General features: G+C 40.1%; 1 protein-coding gene across 4 annotated transcripts in view; it reads right to left on the reverse strand.

Annotated features, from left to right (window-relative positions):
* The window catches only part of SPTAN1 (spectrin alpha, non-erythrocytic 1), a 37,652-nt gene extending 19,935 nt beyond the window's left edge, over positions 1-17,717 (reverse strand). For 2 of the 4 annotated variants that reach the window (XM_005421312.2, XM_005421311.2), the window contains exons 1-23: positions 17,478-17,717; positions 16,738-16,863; positions 15,274-15,414; positions 14,132-14,278; positions 13,462-13,595; positions 12,667-12,811; positions 12,422-12,576; positions 11,032-11,167; positions 10,508-10,609; positions 10,144-10,281; positions 9,613-9,723; positions 9,082-9,159; positions 8,752-8,907; positions 8,202-8,406; positions 7,893-8,074; positions 7,374-7,617; positions 6,932-7,054; positions 6,003-6,220; positions 5,192-5,284; positions 4,728-4,862; positions 4,186-4,334; positions 2,764-2,823; positions 429-627 (exon numbers count right to left, since the gene is read on the reverse strand). In XM_005421312.2, coding sequence (XP_005421369.1) covers positions 429-627; positions 2,764-2,823; positions 4,186-4,334; positions 4,728-4,862; positions 5,192-5,284; positions 6,003-6,220; positions 6,932-7,054; positions 7,374-7,617; positions 7,893-8,074; positions 8,202-8,406; positions 8,752-8,907; positions 9,082-9,159; positions 9,613-9,723; positions 10,144-10,281; positions 10,508-10,609; positions 11,032-11,167; positions 12,422-12,576; positions 12,667-12,811; positions 13,462-13,595; positions 14,132-14,278; positions 15,274-15,414; positions 16,738-16,863; positions 17,478-17,714 — 3,414 coding nt within the window. In that variant the 5' untranslated portion in view covers positions 17,715-17,717. The remainder of the gene's footprint in view (positions 1-428; positions 628-2,763; positions 2,824-4,185; positions 4,335-4,727; positions 4,863-5,191; positions 5,285-6,002; positions 6,221-6,931; positions 7,055-7,373; positions 7,618-7,892; positions 8,075-8,201; positions 8,407-8,751; positions 8,908-9,081; positions 9,160-9,612; positions 9,724-10,143; positions 10,282-10,507; positions 10,610-11,031; positions 11,168-12,421; positions 12,577-12,666; positions 12,812-13,461; positions 13,596-14,131; positions 14,279-15,273; positions 15,415-16,737; positions 16,864-17,477) is intronic. The other 2 variants (XM_005421313.2, XM_031057199.1) reach the window with 1 other exon arrangement.
* Between the last annotated feature and the right edge of the window lie 3,321 nt (positions 17,718-21,038).

Below are 21,038 nucleotides of genomic sequence, written 5' to 3' on the forward strand. Positions count from 1 at the left end.
GGGAATCCCAGCTGCCAGATTTTTTACCCTCCATATCTCAGGGAAATAACTCTACAGATGGAAACCAAATGCATCTTCCCTTTCAATAGGAATAACTTAGCTGAAGGTTATGCTTTACACAAACTGAAATTCCTCCAAAGCTTGGCAGACTCTACTGCAAAGTGTTGAAAGAGAGTTTCAGCTCTCTAGGAGCTGAGAAGCACGGAGCAACCTGGGGAATGTAATCAAACTGGAGACACTTTAATATGAGATTCTCTGTCCTCACAAAATTAAATTTAAAAATTCATATATGCCTTCTATGGACATTTTATGTCCAATCAAAGCCATGTTTCCCCCTCAGCTATGAAAAATTGTCATGGATACATGATCAGAAAGCCTGAAGGGAAAGGCCAAAATTAACACACACACTATGCAGCATCACAATATACCTTCTGAAAATCATCAAATTTCTTCTGCAGAACCTCCACCTGCTCCAGATCAGCACCCACTTCCTCACTGGTGAGTGCTGCTTCCTTCTCATTGATCCACTGCTGGAGCTCGTTGGCTTCACGGAAAAGCATGAACTTCTTGCAGCTTTTTTCCAACATGCCTTTACGTTTTTCTCCCAGTTCCAGGAGAGAGTGATACCTGGGACAAGCAGGAAAGGAAAGCAGGGAACAATCAGATGGAACTGAATCCAGTCACAGGAATTTCCTAAGTACTGGAGTCCCCAAAAACGGGGAATCCCTGAATTTATGCCCTATTCTGCTACAGGATGAGCTACTCATGTGCAGTTGGGAATGAAGGCTGTCCATGTCTCTCCTCCACATGGATTGCACACCAAAATGAGAATTCTCACATGCAACACCTCACTGGGCAAATGCAAACCCAAATCACAGCCTAGACTGGGGTAGGCTCTTAAACCACAGGATCACTGCAGGGCAGGAATGACTCCATAGGCTCTTGCTTGCCAAGGGATATTTTCCTAGAGTACATCAAGTTCGCCATCAGGCTATGAAAATCCCCCAGCTTCAGGACATAAGCATCTTCACTAGCCATTTGCCAGTACAAAATCTGCTGAATGTTTAAGCAAGGTGTGACTCTTTGATAACACACCTATATTCAACTGAGAAATCCATGAAATTCATTTCATGTATGCTTTTTCTATCTGTGGAATTCTCAACATCAGTGATGTAACTCTTCCTTTACATTAGACACAAAGTGAAACCTCAAAAATCTTTAAATTGGTCTGCACAGGCAAAGAAACCTCTTAAAACCAGCCAGTTATTTAAAATCATCTTGTAATCAACTAGACACAGATGATCCTACAAGAACTTTTGCTATTGCTGAAAAAAGCCAAGAGCAGTTTTGCAGTTACTGATACTGAATTATAAATCTCTCTAGCACTGCATAATGCCTGTTTTTTAAAATCCTGCATTCAGAAAAAACACACTCTTAATACTCATTTTTACTTTAAGTCTTCCAGAAGATGAGATATTTTAGCTGCATCTGGAAGGGCTTTTATGTCCTGAATCAGTTTGGACATTGGTCTACCACAATGATCAACAGCAGCAATAGATTCTCATTATTAAGCACATTCCTTCTGATGTTATTAAATCAAATAATACCACTGCTGAGGTACCTGCAGGGCCTCAAATGGGGATGTTTTCATTTCCCACCCCAAAGCACAAGGCCACAGACTGAGCAGTTACAACCTCCCAGCTTGAGGAGTGCCGTCCTGCAGCATTTTCCTAACCAACAGCTCAGAGATGACAAAGTCCCTTCAAAAAAATCCTCAGTATCCTGGGCTGTAATACAGGTATTACCAAAGTGATAAATCAGCTCTCCTTCCATGGAAGCAGGGACTTTGTAGCTTCCTGTTTACTGTAGTTTAAGAGTGGGCAGAAAGGAACTAAGGATCTTTCATATTAGGTTTAAATAGAAACCTTCTACCCTGACTTGAAAACACTGTTTTGAAGCCTGCCCTAACTGCAGCTGTTTGCCTCAGCAAACAACATTAGGTATTAAGTACTTGTAAAGCTCATAGAGGATCTGGGGCAAAATTCTTTCAGAAGCAAACCTAACCTCAGAGCTGCTTTGCAACACTTGAGAGATTTACATAGAAGTGTCACTTTTAATTTTCAAGAAATACATTTGCTATGACAAGCGAGGCACAGCCAATGAACACCGTGGCTTTGGATCTCCCAGCAACTTCCACCAGTATAATGCAAACTTGATATCTTTTCCAGGAGACATGAACACAGGTTTTAAAATCTAGTCAATGTTAAAATGAAGGAATAATCACCCTATATAAATAATGTTTTTGAGTACCCAGCGTGAATGTTACTTTATATGATAAACCATGACAGCCCCACCCTTCCTAAACTCTTAAGACATTCAGATGTGATCCAATACTTGATAGATGTATTTTATATATATTTATATAAACAAGCTAATATTTCCATCTGCACCTCAGAAAATGCAGGAGATGCTTTTTAAGAAAAACAGTCCAGATATCCCTAAAGCCTCTTTGGTAAGCAAAACCAGAGTGATGGAATAAACATGAACCAATTCAGCAGCACAGAGGTGCCCAGCAAGATAAGCAGCTGGCTGTGAGGAACAGAGGAAACACAGACCACCACATTCATCTAAACTAATCCTCCTTGCAGAAATGGCCTCCTTCACGTCTTTTTGGAGCAGCATTCCCAAAGAAAGAAACAAAGGGAAGATGAGCAGTGACAGTGTGGAGACAGCATGGTTTAGGAAAGGGCTAATCCTACTCACAGTTCTTCGACCTGTTTCATACGCAGAGAGACACTGCCGACCTCCTTAGTAATGAGAGTCCTGCACAGACAGGGAGCACAGCAAATGCATGCGAAAAATTAGTCAGATTAACAAAAATAATGAAAGCAGCAGCTCCATCCATGGCTGGTCTGTGGTAGGAGATGGGTAAGAGTTCACATTTAAATGGAGAAAATTAGGTGTTGTTCAGAAGCAAAGCAAATCAGATCAGGAGTACAACTCATGTAAAGAAACCTCAGCAGTACAGTTGAGCTCTCTCTATAAGGTCTCCTCATTTCCTCATGATTGTGCCATGGGATTGGAAACTAAAAGGTGGTCCCCCCTCCTTGGCTCTAAAATAAGGCACCCTGTTCTAGTTACTAAAAGCCATATGCAAAACCATGGAGGGATATTGATAGGGATTGAAGGGATATTTAATAATGATATTATTAAAATCCTGACCAATGTGCCACAATTCTCCAGCATTTTTCTTCATGCTGGTAAAAAGGTTTTTTGTTATGGGTTGGTGGGGGTTTTTTGTGCGATTTTATTTTATTTTTTTAATTCTAGAGCTAAGGCTAGTAATTATTGCATGGCACTGTAATAACTGATGACTCAACACAACTGAGTGGGAAGAAATTCTCACACAGAACGACAGCGTAGCTGCGCAAACAGATGGGAGTACACAGAAAACTTTCAGCTTCAGCTTTCAAGTGGCTTGATAAGATGGGCTAGCACTCACAGCTATCACCCACAGCCCTTGCTTGAATTAATCTCCAGCCGCCATGTGCTTTAAGAAGGTCACTACCAAGCAGCCTTGCAGTTTTCTGCTTGAAACGATATGCTGCTCTTTTAAAAAAAAAGATAAAAGTTGAAAAAAAAATGAAGGGGGGGACACATTTTAGCTCCTGTAATGGCAACAAATAGTGGCACCACATTTCAGAAAAAAAAGTGATGAGCTAGCAGCAAAGTAGCCCCAGCTCATAAGGAAGGCACCTTCAGAGGCAGCCCTGTATAGGGAGAGCACTGTACTTAATGGAATCAAATTTAAGAAAGCTTTTCAAAACAGATCACACGTTAAGAAGTGACAACTACATATACAAGAGTTGCTTAGGACATATATAATTCACAAACAAGTTAAGTAGTTAAGTACAACAACAAAAGGAACACAAAATACTCAAGTCAGACAGTAAGTTGAGCTCTAGTGTCATGAGTTTAACGGTTAAAAATGGGAAAAGCAACAAGAAAATCTAGAGTAGGAATAAAGCAACTGAATCTGATGACTCTGGCAAAGGAGCCCCTTGTTTTGCTCCAATTAATTACTCCCTAGTGTAAGAAGCATTAACCTAAGCTGGTGGCAATCTGTGAAGTAAAGGCCAAGCCAGCTGATGCTGGCAGTGTCACATCTCATCAGTCAGAGCTTACTGGTTGTCGATCTGCTCCTGCCGCAGCGCGATGCTGCCCTGCTCCTCCAGGAGGTTCTCTCGGGATGCAGACTGGGCAGGATCCAGTTTCTTCACATAGGCAGCAGGTACAAACCCCTGACGGTCATTGACTTCCACCTTCCACCAGTCCTGGAAGCAAAAAAACCACAAAGCTCTGTGAGGACATCATCAAGCATAAAGAATGCTGGGCAACTGAATGCTGCAAATCAGAGACTTCTATTAACACAAGGAAACCAGTGATGCTCTCAACAGTTTGCTCTTGTTATGGAGATCATTTCAAACAGTCTTTTGAAGATGTCTCCCCTTGTATTTGGCCAGAAGTTCCTTCACATCAGGGAATTAAAGTTCTCACAGACATGTGCCCTGTCTTGGAGAAGTTGGCAGCTATAGAGGAGTGATGGAAATGAAGTGAAGTTCAGCTGAAGTGCTGAATGGGGACATGGGCTAAATGTGCCAAAACCAAACAAACATACAGCACTGAGAGAGCCAAGCACAGCAGCAAAGCAGGAGGCCAGAACCCACCTTGTTGGTGCTGTTGAGTAAGGTGAGGATATCGCCTTTCTTCATTGTCACCTCCCGGGGACTCTTCTCCTGGTAATCATAGAGTGCCAGAACGAGCTCTTTTCCAGTTTCATCATCTGTGGGAGCAACTTGTTGCTAAAAAAAAAAGCACAAGAAAAAATGAGCCGCTCTGTGTTTATTACAATCAATGCTGTTGTCCTAGAATAGACTGCAGCCTTAGTTAAACCTACTGGAGGGTCACTTTAGGTGCTGTCTGGGCTCAAACCCTGAAAACCACCACATTAAATTGCTTTACTTCAAAACAATACAGCTGTCTTATGATTATAAAAACAGACTGCTATTTTTTTTGAGAAAATCAAGCACAGTCTGCAATAACCTCCCAAAACCAACAACTGTTATTGAGCTTTGTTTTTACCTTTTGCTGACCCATGAATTTTAGGTACATGATTGGCATCTCTCCTTACCCTGCATGACTGGGCCTGTTCCCTCAATGCCTGGATGCTGCTGCCATAAGCGGAGAGATCAGACATCAAAGCTTCATGTTTCTTCAGAAGAGCCTGAAAGTGGATGATAACAACAACATGCACACCTTGCCATTTTACAAATATGCCTCTGCTTAAAATATATACTTTGATGCCACACAAAGGGAATGGGGTTTTTTCAGAGCTGCCAGCCTTGTGACTCTCATGGGAATAATCACTTCTATTTATTCACAGGCTAGATAGTAGGCCTAATGCTTCTGGTGCTTTGCCTCTACCTTATCTCAGCAACATTCTTTTGTTCTGACCAGAAAGAACTATTTCCAGAGTGATACGGGTAAGTTTAAAGTGTGCCTTTAAACTGCACTTCATGTTGATAAAATGTCAGTCAGCACTGCCTGGGATGTGGTGTTTGACTGCAGAATGATATCAATAAAACAAATGCAGACAAAAAAATTACTTCCAGGCCAATGAATTGCTGAAAACCAGACTCAAACTGAAATGCTCATCCCATGAGGAATTTGCTGATATTATTTTCATTATACTTAAAAAAAACAAAACCCTGTAAAAGAGTGCATACAGAGGTAAAGCTTTCTCACAGTTGGTTTAATATACTGAGCAGCAGAATTTCATGTTGACACAGAAAAATATGTCATCTTTTGACTAAGAGCCAAAATCTTGCTTGATGCAAGAATCCACCCTCAAGAATACTGAAATTATCACAGCTTATTTTTTACCATTGGACAAATCTTCACTGTACTTATGCAAAATTGATTTAAACAAGAATCTCAAATACCTCAGCAGAGTCTTCATCTTTCCCATAGTCTGTACTGCCTACAATGGGCTCCTTTTCCCTCATCCAGGATTCGGCCTCATTAGCATCAGCAAAGTACTGCTGAGCCTGCAGGGAATCCTCCAGGTCCTGCCGACGCTGAGATGCTTTGGCTTTCAGAGAGTCCCACTTCTGGTTCAGCTCGTTCAGTTTGATTTTCACATCCTCAGCTGCAAAGTGTCCTATGGAACAGAAGGAGAGGGAACTGAAGGACCTCAGCAGACAAAAGTAATAGACATTAAAAGATTACTTGTAATTCTTCAAGGTCAAAAAATTAGTCCAATTTAAAGCCCATTTAGACTAGAATTATAAAAACATAACTCAGCTGGTCCTTTTGCCTCAGACTGGAAAACACAACCTGCAAATCAAGCTGTACTAGCATATCTTAATCAAGAGGAATAAAATGAGACACATCATAACATTTCTCAATGATGAAACAGAAAAGGTCATCGTTTTCCAGAGTTCTGGCAGCAGACAAATATTATTTCAGACCTGCAGGATATTTTTTTAAATTTTCATGTTAAAAACACCCAGTCAGAAATAAAGATGCCTATTTATTTAAAAGCGAGAATTACTGTCTTTGTAAAGAATTTTCCCTCACATCATGATTACGTACCTCACATAGAGCCCTTTAACAGATTTACTTATAGAGACTAAATACAATAGGCACAAAATTGCTAAATAAGTGTTCATCAAGAGTAGACAGAGAACTCTCAAAATTCAGACAGGTTCCCATCTAGGAACCTATTTTTATTTTCAGGTGAAAGGATGACCAGGAGTTCATTCTGCTAGCAGGCACATGCCTATTATCAGGATAAAATCAGGCAGTAATTCTTAACTGTGCTGGGACAGACAACAAAAGACTGACAGAGTTAAAAAATATTGAGACATACCTTCTTCCACCATAGCATTTCCCTTCTGTGTGACTGCTTTAATGCGAGGCTCATGGCCTGCAATTTCTGCCTGCAAAGCCTGGTGCTTCTTTAACAGATTCTGGACACCAATTAAGTCCTTGCCTGAAAGATACAAAATAATTAAATCAGCTAAATCGGAGTCACTAGATGAAACAAAAATTTCAAGGCAGCTGCAGCCAGCAATACACAAACTTGCACAGGGAGAACTCTAACAATGAGGACAGAGTACTATGGAAAGTATGTTACCATGGCAATTATATAAGCAACATAACAGAGAGCCAGGGGCAATGGCAAATATAACTCTGGGCGATGTTAATTACACCAAACAGCTCTGAAATTTTCAGAGAATGTTCTATAAAGATACAATTTATAACAGAGTAATTCTGACATCTGAATCCTAGAGATCCCAGGATGGACCAACCTCGGTTTGTTGAAGCTGCAATAGGTTCTTTTTCCCTAATCCAGGTCTCCTCATCCTCAATGTCACGGAAAAGCTGTTGCAGGCGAAGAGAATCTGCGAGTTTCTGCTTGCGAGCCACCATGGGGTCCTTCAGAGCTTCGTAACGAGCCACTAAAGCTTCTTGTTTCTTCTTGATATTGTCAGCATCAAAGTGCCCAGCCTCCTGGAACTGGCGGGCCTGGATGGTAATGCCATCTATCCGATCCTAAAATTGATCAGGGACACCATTAGGTCAGAATTTCTGTGAGGTGGCTGCAGTGACTGAGAAGCTAATTTCTATTAAAGTTATAAAGGTATTTTTTCAGAGACATACAAGTTATGTTTTAGTTCAAAATTATTTCTGATAAGCAAACTGTAAAACCCAAATCTAAAAACATTATAAAAACCAGACCTGCTAAGGTCTCTGACTGAGCATATCTGAAAACACTATCTTTTGAGTGAGCAGATCTGAAAAGGCAGGAATAAAAATTATTTCCTTACCTGATGGGCAGCAACATCTGCCTCTAGCAGTGCGTGTTTCTTCTGAAGATTCTGAACATTAGTAAGATCTTTTCCATAATCATCAGAAGCCAAGTGTCCTTCTACTTCATACAGCCAGAGCTCAATGTCCTCCACATTGCGATTAAACTGCTGCTGCTGATTGGCTTCTCGCAGTTTTATACCTGAGAGAGACAGGCAAGAGGAGAACAGGACAGGTAAGTCAAGTAGAAACTGAAGTTAACTCATTTCCTGTCTTCTCCCAGCTAAACTCTCTAGAAATTTGCCCATATACTCCTGAGCAAGTCCTACCTTTGAGCTCAGTGGCCTCCAGAAGTTTCTTCCACAAGCTGATGACCTCATTCATGCGAGCTGCCACCTCATCGGATGCGTAGTGCTTGACATCAATCAGCTTCTGGCCAGCTTTCTCCAGGGCATCGATCCGGCTCTGGTTAGCAGACAGCTCTGCTTCAAAAGCCTGGTGTTTCTGAACTTTACCTTGCAAGTTTGATGGATCCTACAGATGAATAAAGAAATAGAACATTTCAATGCAAAACCAGTACCCAAAGATCTCTGAAGGATTTTTGAAATTGGACAACGTTCATAGACATGCCACGGTGTAGCCAGAGGATCTCGTGCCAAAAATATGCCTTAAATCAGAATCCTTAAGCTACTGGATAGGCACAATTACTGCATGATGGGAAAATGCCTCTTGAGGCTAGGAAGAAACTACACAATTCCTCCTGTTGCCTTTAATACCACTGACTATCAGCAACATTTTAGCTGATGTTGCTTCATGTCATTAGACTGATTAAGCCTAGTACTGCCTTAAAAGCATTCTACCATTAATCTTTGTGTTTACCTTGTAGGCCTCATCAGTTGCAGTTTTCATCTTTTCATTAACCCAGCTCTTGAGTTCATCAGAATCTCGGAAAAACTGCTGCAGATGGAAAGAATCCGCCAGCTGAGCACGGCGGCGCATGGCTCTTTCATGAAGGGCATTTCGGCGGCTCAGCAGCTGAAAAAAGAAGAAAGTAAAAGGTTTTTAAATTCTTCAAGCTCGTAAGAACCATCACTGTATCCCTCTTGGGACAATTCCACTGACTTATCCTATATTGAAGTCAAACCATGTAAAATAATAAAGCAGAACAAGATTTAACGCCTACAGTCCAAATGTATTTTGGATACTTACAGCATCTCTGCGTGTAGCAACATCATCCATGGCATAGTGGTTATTCTGAATCAACTTCGTAGCAAACTCATCTAATGCCTAGAGGGAAAACAAGTTTCCATTTATTTGGTGTAACAGAAATTGCTTGTGCAAATTTGCTTAGTATATCAATTCCCCAAAGTTTATCACAGTAAAACTGGCAGAAAGCCATTAGCAGATCTATCCTTACACCCTTTTCTCTCTGTACCCTCATCCTCTCCATGTGGAAGAGTGCAGTTTTTTGACAAATATTCATCCACCTGTGTGCTGGTATGATAAGGATGCACCAGGTTACCTGGTTCTGAGACAGAAATCAAGCCCTATCCCATACTTTTCCACTCTTTTCCATTTTAGAGACAATACCTGTTATTTAGAGCTAATACATCGCACATAAGAGACGATCATTCTGCAAAGCCAACCCCATCCTTTACCACCAGTGACTCCTCCCCAGCAAATAAATGCCCTTGTTTCACTTCTTGTCCATTTAGTGATGGCCTAATGTCAATGTCTTACTGTGATTTTCTCCTCTTGGGCACTTAGGGATTTCTCAAAGTCTTCATGCTTCTTTAGAAGAGCCTCCACACTGTCCAGAGAATCACCAAGGTCTTCATTCAGCAGAAAAGCCTAAAGTAGGAACACAAACACATTTTTATGTTTCCATAGTCAGCTGCTCTAAGTGAGCTCAAGCACAGCCAGGAATATTTCCTGCCATATATTACTGAAAGATAAAGATGGCAAGGTGTTTGCTTTATGCTTCTAATAGTCAATAATTCTTTTTAGCTTCTTATTCAACCAGTATTTTACAAGAGTTAACACACATAAAAGCCACATCAAGCCCACTTGTCACAGCTCATAGTTTCAGCATTAGATGGAAACAGCCATTGCACCATTTCAGGCAGTCAGATAAATAACTCTGCACAGCACCCACTCACTCGTGGGTGTTCATGGCACTGCCAGCAGGTAATACCGATTGCTTGAGCTTACAAAGGACTACCCAGAAATTAAAGTCCACCATATCTGGAGAATTCAAAGATATGCACTCACTTCTTGTTTGCTCATCCAGTTGTCAACTTGCTCAGTGTCTCTGTAGAAAAGCTGCAGGTCCATGCACTGCTCATACTGCTGCCTGCGGAGCTCCCACAGTTCCAGCAAGGCAGACCTTTCATCTGAGAGGATGGTCAGCTAATTGATTGGGAAGAGGAAAGTATAATAATTTAATTAACACTCTAGTTCACTTCCATCTCAATGTAAAATCAAACTGTGATTCATGAAAAGTGGTTACCACTGAATTGAAAATGACCTCCTGTGTAAACAATGAAATCTCCAGTTCCTGATGTGATCATCCTTTTAAATTAAGGGACACAGAAGAAAGACAAAATTCTTCTAGAAGCTCTTGCTCTCAACTTACCTTTTCTTTAACTTCATCAGAAGCATAGTGCCCAGCAGAGAGCAAAGCCTGGCCTGACTCATCAGCAGATTTGAAGCTGTCTTCATGGGCATCAATTTCTCCCTATGGAAGGAGATATGAAAAAGCTGTTACCAAAATTTATCTTAGCACAGAGTGTCAGAATTGCCTTACAATGCACATAAGGTAGGTATAAATTTCTACATTAAAATGAAACTATAAGTTTATTTGAATTGTATTCTTTCTGCTTAATTATAGGAATTCCTCATGATGGAGAATGAAAACAATCATTAGTCCAACTAGCTGCTATCAGGCCTATTTTTAATAAAATATTATCATAAGCATTCTTAAATACTTAGTATATATCTACCATCTAGAAACAATTTAAGAATATTAAATCAAGACAGCAATCTAGTACTGCGTCTGTTGCATGATCAAAGCATTCCAGTGCTACAACACTGACTCAGACTGTGTTAGACACACAAATCAGAGGGCTGCTGACTGGGTTTTCTGTATAACCACTCTACCTTATGTTCCTGATGTCTGTCTAGAAGGGCTTCTGCCCCAGCCACATCATTGGCAAGTTCATCAGCATTTATCAGAGCCTTCATCTCAGTCACCCAGCTGGTGAGGTCTCGGAAGTCTGCGAGAAAGCGCTGCAGCCTTAGGTAAGCAAAGCAAAAAATGATTAGGAATAATTAATTTGCAGTTTCTCTCCCTTTCCCCAAAGAAAGGGTTACAAACATAAAAGTTGTTCCTCAGATACAAATAAAACAACACAAAAAGCTGCTCAGAATATTAAATAACTAAATATGCTTTCAATCAAAAAGGAAGTCTTTTGAAGTTATGGAAATGTTGGGTTTTAAATCAATGTCTCAAAGATATATTTTGCATATAACTTATATTGTAAGCAAAATTAATATTCCTAACTACACACCGAGGACAACAGAAATAAAAATATAGTTCTCAAGATAATTCAAAGGGCTGCTTCTGTCACAACCATAACAGTATGTGGGGGAGGGAACTGACGGAAAATTTCAAGTGCACATGCCTCAGCCCTAAAACAAGCAAACAAATCCTCAAATTCCTTCCAGAATGCCTTCAGTTGTTGGCTTTGGCATATGCTTAACACTTATCAGCAAATGCAATCAGTTTCTGTTTCCCTTTTATATTTGCTGTTAATTGCTCTGAAGAGACTATGGCAGGGGAGGTAAAGAAAAAGATTATTTGTGTGAGTCTCCACTGCCAAAAATCCCACATTGTGGGAAGGAACAAAGGGCAGAAAAACAAAACCAGAAAGGATGTAAACTAACCACCATATTTGAGTTAGTTAGTTTTTAGAATGGCTTCTCAACAGTAATCTAACAGGTTATGTTTCAGAGACCAGGTTAGTGTAGACAAGACTGGATGAACACAAATTCCACAGCAAAAAAAACTACCATAGAAACAGGGAATTAATTTGGTCTCAGACAATATATCAAACAATATATCATACTCCAGTCTTCATAAAGACTCTAAAAGACTAGTGAACCGATTTGTAATAAAAGTATTAAAAAAGCTTTTTTTTCCCAGCAAAACTGAAACATATTCAAATAATGTACTTCCAAATGCATGTCTCAACTTAGATGGAGAAAATAGCAAATGTCCTAAAACACCACTGGGTCTATTTTGATAGTTGATCCACATCCAGAGAACGACAAAAAGCTGCAATAATTTTTCAATCACATAAATATTTCTTTTACTACAAGAAGTTAGTAGAAAAAAGAATTTGGTGAAATAGAATTTGGTCAAGACTGCTCTTAAAACACCAGAATCATCTCAAAATTTTGGAACTGGCAGCCCTTTTTCTCATTCCAAGAGGCCTGTGTCAGATGTGCCCAAGGAGGGAAGCAGCCCTGTGCTGCTGCAGTGACCCACCTGTAGGAGTCGTTGAGGCGAGCGTGCCTCTCTGCGGCCAGTGTGCGGATCTGCTCCCAGTTGGCGATGAGCTCTTCCCGTTTCACTTGAATTTGGGAAGCATTTATGGGGTGAGACTGCTGCAAACGGTCAGCTTCTGCACACAGGGCCTTCACCTAAACCCAAGCACAAACAGAGTGAGCTTCCAGCCTTTTCCACACTGGTTACCTCATTTAAACTGTAGGTGAAATACATCTCATGGGTACCTTATCCTCCAGAGCTGCCAGGTCTCTTTCCAGGCCTTCGTGCTTGCGCAGTAATGCCTGCACACTGGCTAAATCTCTGCCAAAATCATCTGAGGCCATCAACTGCCCTTTCTCCTTAATCCAGCTGATTGTTTCATCCACATCCCTTCAAAACAAAGCACAAATTGAAAACAGTTTGTCTTGTATGGAAAAAGGAAGGAAGCAAGATGTGTTCCCATACATGTGCCAGACGTACCACATACAAACCCATATATATAAACGCTGCAGCCAACTACAAACATCCTTTAGAAAACAAATAAATAGACTTTCTCTGCATCTCAAGAAACTATTAACAGGCCACTGCCACCAGAGGCAAACCAGGAATTACAGCACCACTGAGCACTGTCATAGAGTGGATCCATTTCCCACTCTGGACCCTTCCCCAGCTTAATTACAGCAAATCTCAAAATGCTGTAGATGGAGATGAGAATAGAAAGACATTGCTCAGAGCCTCCAGAACAATTGGGCTGACATCCAATAAAAAAAGCACACCCCATTTAAGGTTCATCTAGGACAGAACTGGGGGAAAAAGCCCTCAGAGGAAAGGAGAGCAAAACTGCCAAGTTATGAAAAGCTCCATCAGAATGATCATTCTAAAGTAATTGTAGAACAATGAGGTCTTCATTCAGCAAGTCATGCAGAAGAGCAAAGCAAAAGGAGACAGTAGCTCCTCTCATACTACTGTGTGCAGCTGAATGCATCATTAAACACCCACACAAGGGTTACATCATTCAGCAGATCCAGCCAAGTTCATACCTGTTGAAACGCTGAACTTCAGCTGCCCCAAAGAGTTTTCCTTGCCTCTGAAGGGCAAGTCCCTTAAGACGCTGCCAGCTTGCATTTACTTCATCTTGTTTGGACTTTATCAGTTCCTCTTCAGGATGTGTTTCCTGGCAAGCAAAGTAAAAATGCTATTTTCATATGTTCTTTGCTTTTACATCCATTGACAAAACGCTGCTGGTCTTCAAGGGATCAATTTATAATTACTGTCCTTTCCAGATGATCACCCAATTCAATAGTTTCCCTGAAATTTCACTGTGCAAACATTCAATACTCATGTAGTGTTTTCCCTATATACTGATTAGTCCATGGGAAGAGGGCTATAAACAGTATCTTCTGTTTCTCTGGAATGCCCTGCCTCCATCCTTGATCAGGCCTCAGATATCAAACCAGAAGAGATATTAAACCTCCTTGTCCAAGGGAAATAAATTTAACCCCAATATGACAGTTTCTCTTACTAATCACTGCTCTTCCCATTTTCAGGAGCACTCCCAGATGGGACAGTTATTCAGGCTGTTCAGTAGAACAAAAGTGAATCAAAGCTTAAAGATCTGCCCTGAACCAGGGGGCAAGGGGGGGAAGTTACAAATATTTGCTGTGGTAACTGACTTGCCAAGAGAGATTTTCAACACCAATAAATGCTTACCTGGATAAGTTTGCCAGCAAACTGGTTCACTTCATTTACTCTTTCTTCATGAGCTGCAAGGTCTGTCTGGAACTCTTCAAACTTCTTTTGCAAAACTTCAACATGCTCTAAGTCCTGTCCAAGCTCTTCTGATGTCACTATTGCTTCCTAGCATATTAAAAAAAAAAAAAAAGTTAATTTCAGTATATCCTATGGGAAATCACTATTAAAAATTAGGAAGCACACTGTCCTAATTTTCAATAGGTCAAAGACAATCACAGTGTTTAAGGTCAGACTTAGAACTATGAAGTTTAATGAATAAACTCCATTCCCTGCCCTATTGCAGAAAATTCCCTGCCCATTATTGCAGAAAATATGCAAGATCACTAAGGGGATTATTTTTTCCTCTTCCTTAGTCATATTAATTTTTCAAGTACAAATTCCTACCACACAGAGTGACTAGAATTTGTTCCTTTTTACACTGTTTATGGGCATTTGCTGTAGGCTTCTGATCCAAGATTTCTGCACAAGTGCAGTGCTGTATTCAGTAACAGTTATACAGGGTTTACAGTTTGAACCCACAATGATACAAAATAGCAAACCATCATTTAAGGAAACCAGAGTGAATATTTTGTGGCTTTTTTTCCTTTTGATAGTGTGGTTTGTGGTTTGTTTCCTTAGAGTTCAAAGAATCAAGAGCCAACATTCCTCCTGCAGTTCATGTCCTTACAATATCTAAAGATATTCCAATCTTTTAGTAGCTATCTACACACTGCTTGCTGCTTGGGCCAGTTCCTTTCTGAAACAAATAATTTATAATATTTAATTTAAAATATTTGCTTTACATGTTGAAGACGTCCCTTAGAGGAAACTTGAATTTTATTTGTCTTCTCAAAGCAAAGAATGAGTTGATTATGCTAAAAGTACTCTCCAACAAACAGGCTTCCTCTTAGACTAATAACTTCTATTGTGGCTGCAAAAAACCAGCAGTACTTTGCACACGTACTGCTGATGTAATGTGAATAACTAAATAAAACACACAGGTGGCCTTCACAAGCTTTCTGAGACTACCTGACCTCCAGCAACTCTATGCTGACAGAAATTTTTCACACAAACACATCAAATTTCCATCAAGGACACACTAAAGGGAGGTAAGTATACACCTTGTCATTGATCCAGTCCAAGACATCTTCACATTCCCGTAAATATTGCACCAACTTCTGTGCTTGCAATAATTTCACTCCCTTCTCTCTCATCTTTTCCATCAATAATTCCCATAGTCGGTGCAGCTCCTGCAGTCGAGTCTGAAACGAAAGGATGTTGTTATTAAAATCCCCTGTCAAAGAAGATGAGATTTATTCCCTTCCTGTCCTTAACAGTAGATTTATTTATTTTTCTGAAGTTGTACATCCTAAATCTTACTTTAGACAAAGGGCAAGGGACAAACCTCATGATTTTATCTCTAGTGAATAGTTTTCAAATTATGTAAAGTGTTGTAACACAAAATTAGAAATCACAGAACTGAATATTTAGACAGTTGTTATTAAATAATGAAGCTATCAAATAGTTATCTTTAAGTAACTGTGACCTAAACACCTTGAGATAAAATTTTATTTAAATTCTATGCTAATATGAAGTCATGCCAAAAACTTGCTGCTCTCCCCTTCAAATGTTCAGTCTTTTATATGAAAGTCAACTCCCAATAAGTGTATAGCATCTTCCTTTGGGAATTCTTATGACAACATATTTGTTTTAAGTCAAACTTATGCCATTTCACTGTATTTTAACCACTTCTCTTAACACTAAAGAGTAATATATATAGCTAACTTTGTGAAGTGACATGATATGGACACACTAGGAGCAATTATTAGTTTTAATACTGAGTTTCTCTGGCTGCACTTGGCCTTTCAATACTATTGGGAGCCACTAGAAACTTTATAGACAAAAAAAAGTAAAACCACACTCCCACACATGCAGACAACTTGCAAAACAGGAAAGTAACTGCTCCACCCATTGTCTATTACACTTTGCTCATCGAGACCTGAAACTTGAAAGTCATTCAAGAGAAGCTTTTGAACATCATGGGCGGATACCACTTGATCCACTCAGAAAGTTCAATTAAAGAGGTTTCAAGGGAGGAAAGAGCTCTGAGCACTGCCCAGAAGGATGGTGCAAACTGTCAACTAAGGAAGGAAGGAGACATTGCAAAAACAAGTTGCACTGCAGAGCCACAAGCTTCACCTACTCGTATGTGGGACCCCACTTGGGTGGCCGTGACTATCGGGCGCTGGGCAGTCCGGTACGGCGTGAAGGACTGAACCAGTAAAGGCAAGTTAGAATGATATGCTGAACTTATCAATTAAATTTGATAATCACTACAAAAACATCTCATCTTTAAATAGTTCTCCTCAGAACTGGATCCAAAAGAAGGTATGAGCTGGGTTGCTCGTGAAAGAGAAAACCACCTCTGAGCTTTACAAATACAAATTTTTTCATGATTTCACTAATCAAATACCTGTAGAATGTTAAAGAGGGGTTTTGAAGACAAAGTTATCTGTGCAATCTGAACAAAGTGCTCAAGGAAAGGCCTGTAAGAAGCAGCAAGGGAAAAAAGCTTTAAAACTCACTCTTATGGTTTCAGATGCAAAATGGCCTTCATTGATCATCTGATTTCCAGTCTCATCCAGTTTAATGATGGCTCCTGAATTGGCCTGCACCTCAGCTTCAAAGGCTTGGTGCTTCTGCAGCTTCCCCTGAAAGGAAAACATCAAAGAATGCAACTGAGATTTGGTGCAGGGACTCTTCCACATTCCCCAGCAGCAAGATTTTAAGTCTATTTTATGCATATTCAGGACTGACAAATAAATATTAAAACTGCACAGTTGAAATCAGTTGTATCATGTGGTGGATCAACAGGTAGATCCAAACACCCCAGTTTCAGTTTATTATTTCTTGTGTTTGCTGTTGCACATGACAGTGTTCAAAGCCCTGAGAACCTGTCAGCTAGTTCTACCCACGCAAGCTTATTTTCTACAATTTTTATTTTGTGGAAACAATAAGTGATAATTCACTTTTATTCACGGAGTTAAGGCATCCAACAAATTCTAGAATTAAACAAAGTTGATTTTACACTACATTACACTGAGCAACTTTTTCTATGCTGATGTAGCATCTAATCCATTATTAGAAATACTGCATCAGCAAAAAAGCCAGGCTTTTGAAGAGCACTTTGCAAGGTCATGGGTATTTGCATCCATCTTTCTTCACTCTCAGATCAAGTTTCATTTCTGTGTTTGTTCTATCCCAGCTGACCTGTAACACCCTAAAATCAATAGTACAGGAAATAGAAAGTGGCAGGATGACTTGCCTGCAAATTGCTCGGGTCTTTGTAATTTTCATCAGATGCAATCTGCAGTTTCTCTTGGATCCATTTTTCAAGCTCATCTGCATCACGCTGGAAGAACTGGAATCGATAGGAATCTTCAAGCTTTTGGCGCCTTAGAGAAGAGAGCTCCTTGAACCTGTGGTAACGGTCCAAAACTTGCTGACGCCTTTCTTGGATATCTTCTGCTGTTTCCAGCACTTTTACACCACTTGGGTCCATTTTCTGAAAGCAAAAATAAAACCCCATTACGTTTGTCTTACAAAACATTGGTAGATCAGGAAGAGATTCATGCAGAAAAAAAGTGGTTTTTTAAAAATCACACGTGATTTACTTACAGTCTCACTCTGTGTGTGCAGGTATGTGTATAAAATTTTGCATATAAATAAAACCACACTTGTAGCAGAAAGTGGTAAAGGAAAATTTACAAAGACATTTAACACCTATTTGGTTTGGACAAATATGGCTGCAGTCATGTAAAGTCTGTGTCATCTCAAACTGTAGCATGCAAGTGTCCAACACAACAGCTAAAAAGGTGAGTTTGTGCACAAATGTGTGTAGATACAGACATGACATATTTCTTGTACAGCATACAATAGCTCTAAATATTTTATTTAAAATATTCAATGCTAAAGAATATTACTCTTCTTTGAACAACAGTTAAGTGGTCCACATGTATCTATATACACTTACATATATATAGACCCACATTCTCTGTCTGATGGATCTCTTCTTTATTCTCTCAATTTGAAAAGTTACAAATCCATCCAGTCACTCTCTACATAACCTTTTAGAAGCCAGTGAGAGGCTTCACAGATGTGACCTTAGTCAAGTAAGTCAAGGAGCATTTTGCTTAACCAATGATCTTGCTCTGGCTGAAAATCCTTCCACATTGGTTTATGTACTAAAACCTAATATTGTTACCACAGGCAGCAAAGACCTGAATACTGATCTGCTTTTTCTCCTTTTTATTAAAATTGCAACAACCTTTAGTTTTCAGTTCCTCAAACTTCCAAAAGCAACTTGATTTTCAGTAAAAGGTCTGGGGACTAGAATAGAACTCTAACACAAGTTTTAGAAGTGGAACTATTATGATCATTGAAGTTTGAATATTTAACCACTTATTTAACAACTAACTGCATATCAAGAGGTTGCTGCAACAAACACTCCGTGCCTGAACAATTTTGCAATTAATGTCTTTGTGTACAAGTGATTACACCAGTCACTCACTTAATGCTTTTCTACCAATTCTGCACTCTCCAAACTAAAGGTACTTCTCAATCCTATCAGACAGGGAAGAAACCCAGACTAGAATTGAAGACTAAAAGGCATGGACAATCAGTTAAAACACATCATTAAATAGTAAATTGTTATTTAGTCATAATTAGCTGCATGCTTTAATTAGACATGTATCTTGCATAATTGTATGGAAAACTCCACAGGTTGGAAAGTGATCCACAGGGCCATGTTTTCCAAGCACTTGTAAAAGGACAATCTGACAGAAAGGAACATATGGGGACGAACCCACACATTCCTGAGCTACCCTTCCAAGGTCCCCACCCTCCAGAGGACAGCCGTGCCAGCAGCACTCCTGGCTCCCATGAACTCAGCCCCAGCTGCACTGCGGCACTTGCAGGAAGGAAAGAAAATTCAGCTTTGTTTTTCCTTCTACTCATTACTGTCAAAAGAAGGCAAGGAAAAAAACCACCCCAGTGTGTGCAGACTGTGTTACATAAACGAAACCCAGGTTTTGCCTGGCGGTGCTACCAAAATCTCCACTTGATTAGTGTATCTGAGTATTAAAAGCTCAAACCCCTGAACATAACTCGAGCTTAGGCACAGATATGGTTCCCTGAGAAAGCAGCTGTTTGTTCCAGCACTCTTTCAAACAGCCTTTTTCCACCAGCAAAGGAAGTTATTGCTAAAATCTTCCTTTCCTGCTCTGTCATGCTGTGTTTGAACGCCAAAACCACTTCTTTTAAACTGCATTGTGTTCTGGAATAACACAGTGGCAGCTGGTCTAATGTACTGCATGGCTGGAGCCCCTCTGCTGATTCTGGGTTTGGGCAATGCTGGGAGAAAATTAAATCCTGGTCAGTCTCTGGAACCCTGTAAACTCATTCACTGTACAATACAACTCAACTTGTATTTCAATATTAAAAAATAACCTCCACAAAGTGATTTGAAAACATTTTAAATCATTTAATTATTTACAATATTAATTTTGGGAAATATTTAAATTATAATTTCAAACATTGTTACAATATTGAAAGTCAAATGGGAGACCTTCTGTAATTTACCCTGAGAGCTGGTTTTCCTCTCACCACACAAGCCAGGCAATCTGGCTCCTCTTTTTGCTGGAATTGGTTAAAATAAAGGCTCCTTTTGTAACTACAGTGGAGCGAGTCAATTGTAAAAGAAGTGCTTTAGTGGAGCAATAATGGACTGTTCTTCCTGCAGCCCCAGCCGACGTCAGCAGTGTCTGTGCTGCCAGAGCCACCAGGGAGCTCAGAACTCAAAAGTCCTGGATGCTGCAGAACAATGCAGTCTCCCTGCCTCCCATGGTATCACCTCCAACTGCAGCACTCCCTGGAATACCAAACACCCCTCCAAAACAATCCCAGAACTTCTTGGTTCAACTACACCCTTTGAAGACACCTAGGAGACACCTCTGCACTTCCTGCACGAATCCCACCAAGTAAAAGTTGTGCTTTGTGTTTTGAAGGTGAACAGCAGTGGGATGTGACTGTGCCGGGCTGTCCCCAGATAACCGGAGTCACCCCCCGGCCCCGCCCAGCACAGCCGGTGCAGGCTGATAAGGAAAGGGCTCAGGGAAATTTCCAGGCCCCAAACGGCAGATCTGGACTGTCCTGGTGACATTTCATTCCTCCTTTCATGCTGTAAGACTAGCATTAGGTCAGCTTATGTCTTAACTAAAAAAATCAGAAATGCTTCTTCACACTGCACCGTTTTGGTGATGTTATTAAAAAGGAAAAGAAACAGCCAACAAAAAGAAGTAGGAAAATTAAAGGAAAAAAACTGGAACAACAAAACAAACTTATTACTCTCATCCTTCCACCTCTGCCTTCCCCAGTCAAATCAAATGATACATAATAGCACACTAAAATATACAACTGCAGGTATTTACAGACACCGCAGTGCAACAACGATGATGTCAGCAACACCATTCAAGTTTGGGAACAGCGGCATCGAGGTGGGTTCAACAGGAATTACAGTGGTGCCACACAGCAGAGCTGTCAGCATTTCCCTTACCAAAACATGTTTTCAGGGATTTAAAAGCACAAATGTGAAATACATTCAGTGCTAGGCAGAAGATTTTAGTATATTTTTAAAAGCAATTACAGAAAGCTTCAAAAAAATTTAACTCCTTTGCCTGAAAAACAATCAGGTATCACTATATAGAGATCTTCAAAAGTAGTAAAATAATTTTCTCTTAAGACAAGTCCTCATGTGTTACACATATTCATCATACATGACCTCAGCAGTAGCCTGGAACAGGAATATTTTCCCTTTCAAAACATTCCT

Source organism: Geospiza fortis, unplaced genomic scaffold (assembly GCF_000277835.1).
Source record: "Geospiza fortis unplaced genomic scaffold, GeoFor_1.0 scaffold27, whole genome shotgun sequence".
NCBI classification, from domain to species: Eukaryota; Metazoa; Chordata; class Aves; order Passeriformes; family Thraupidae; genus Geospiza; species Geospiza fortis.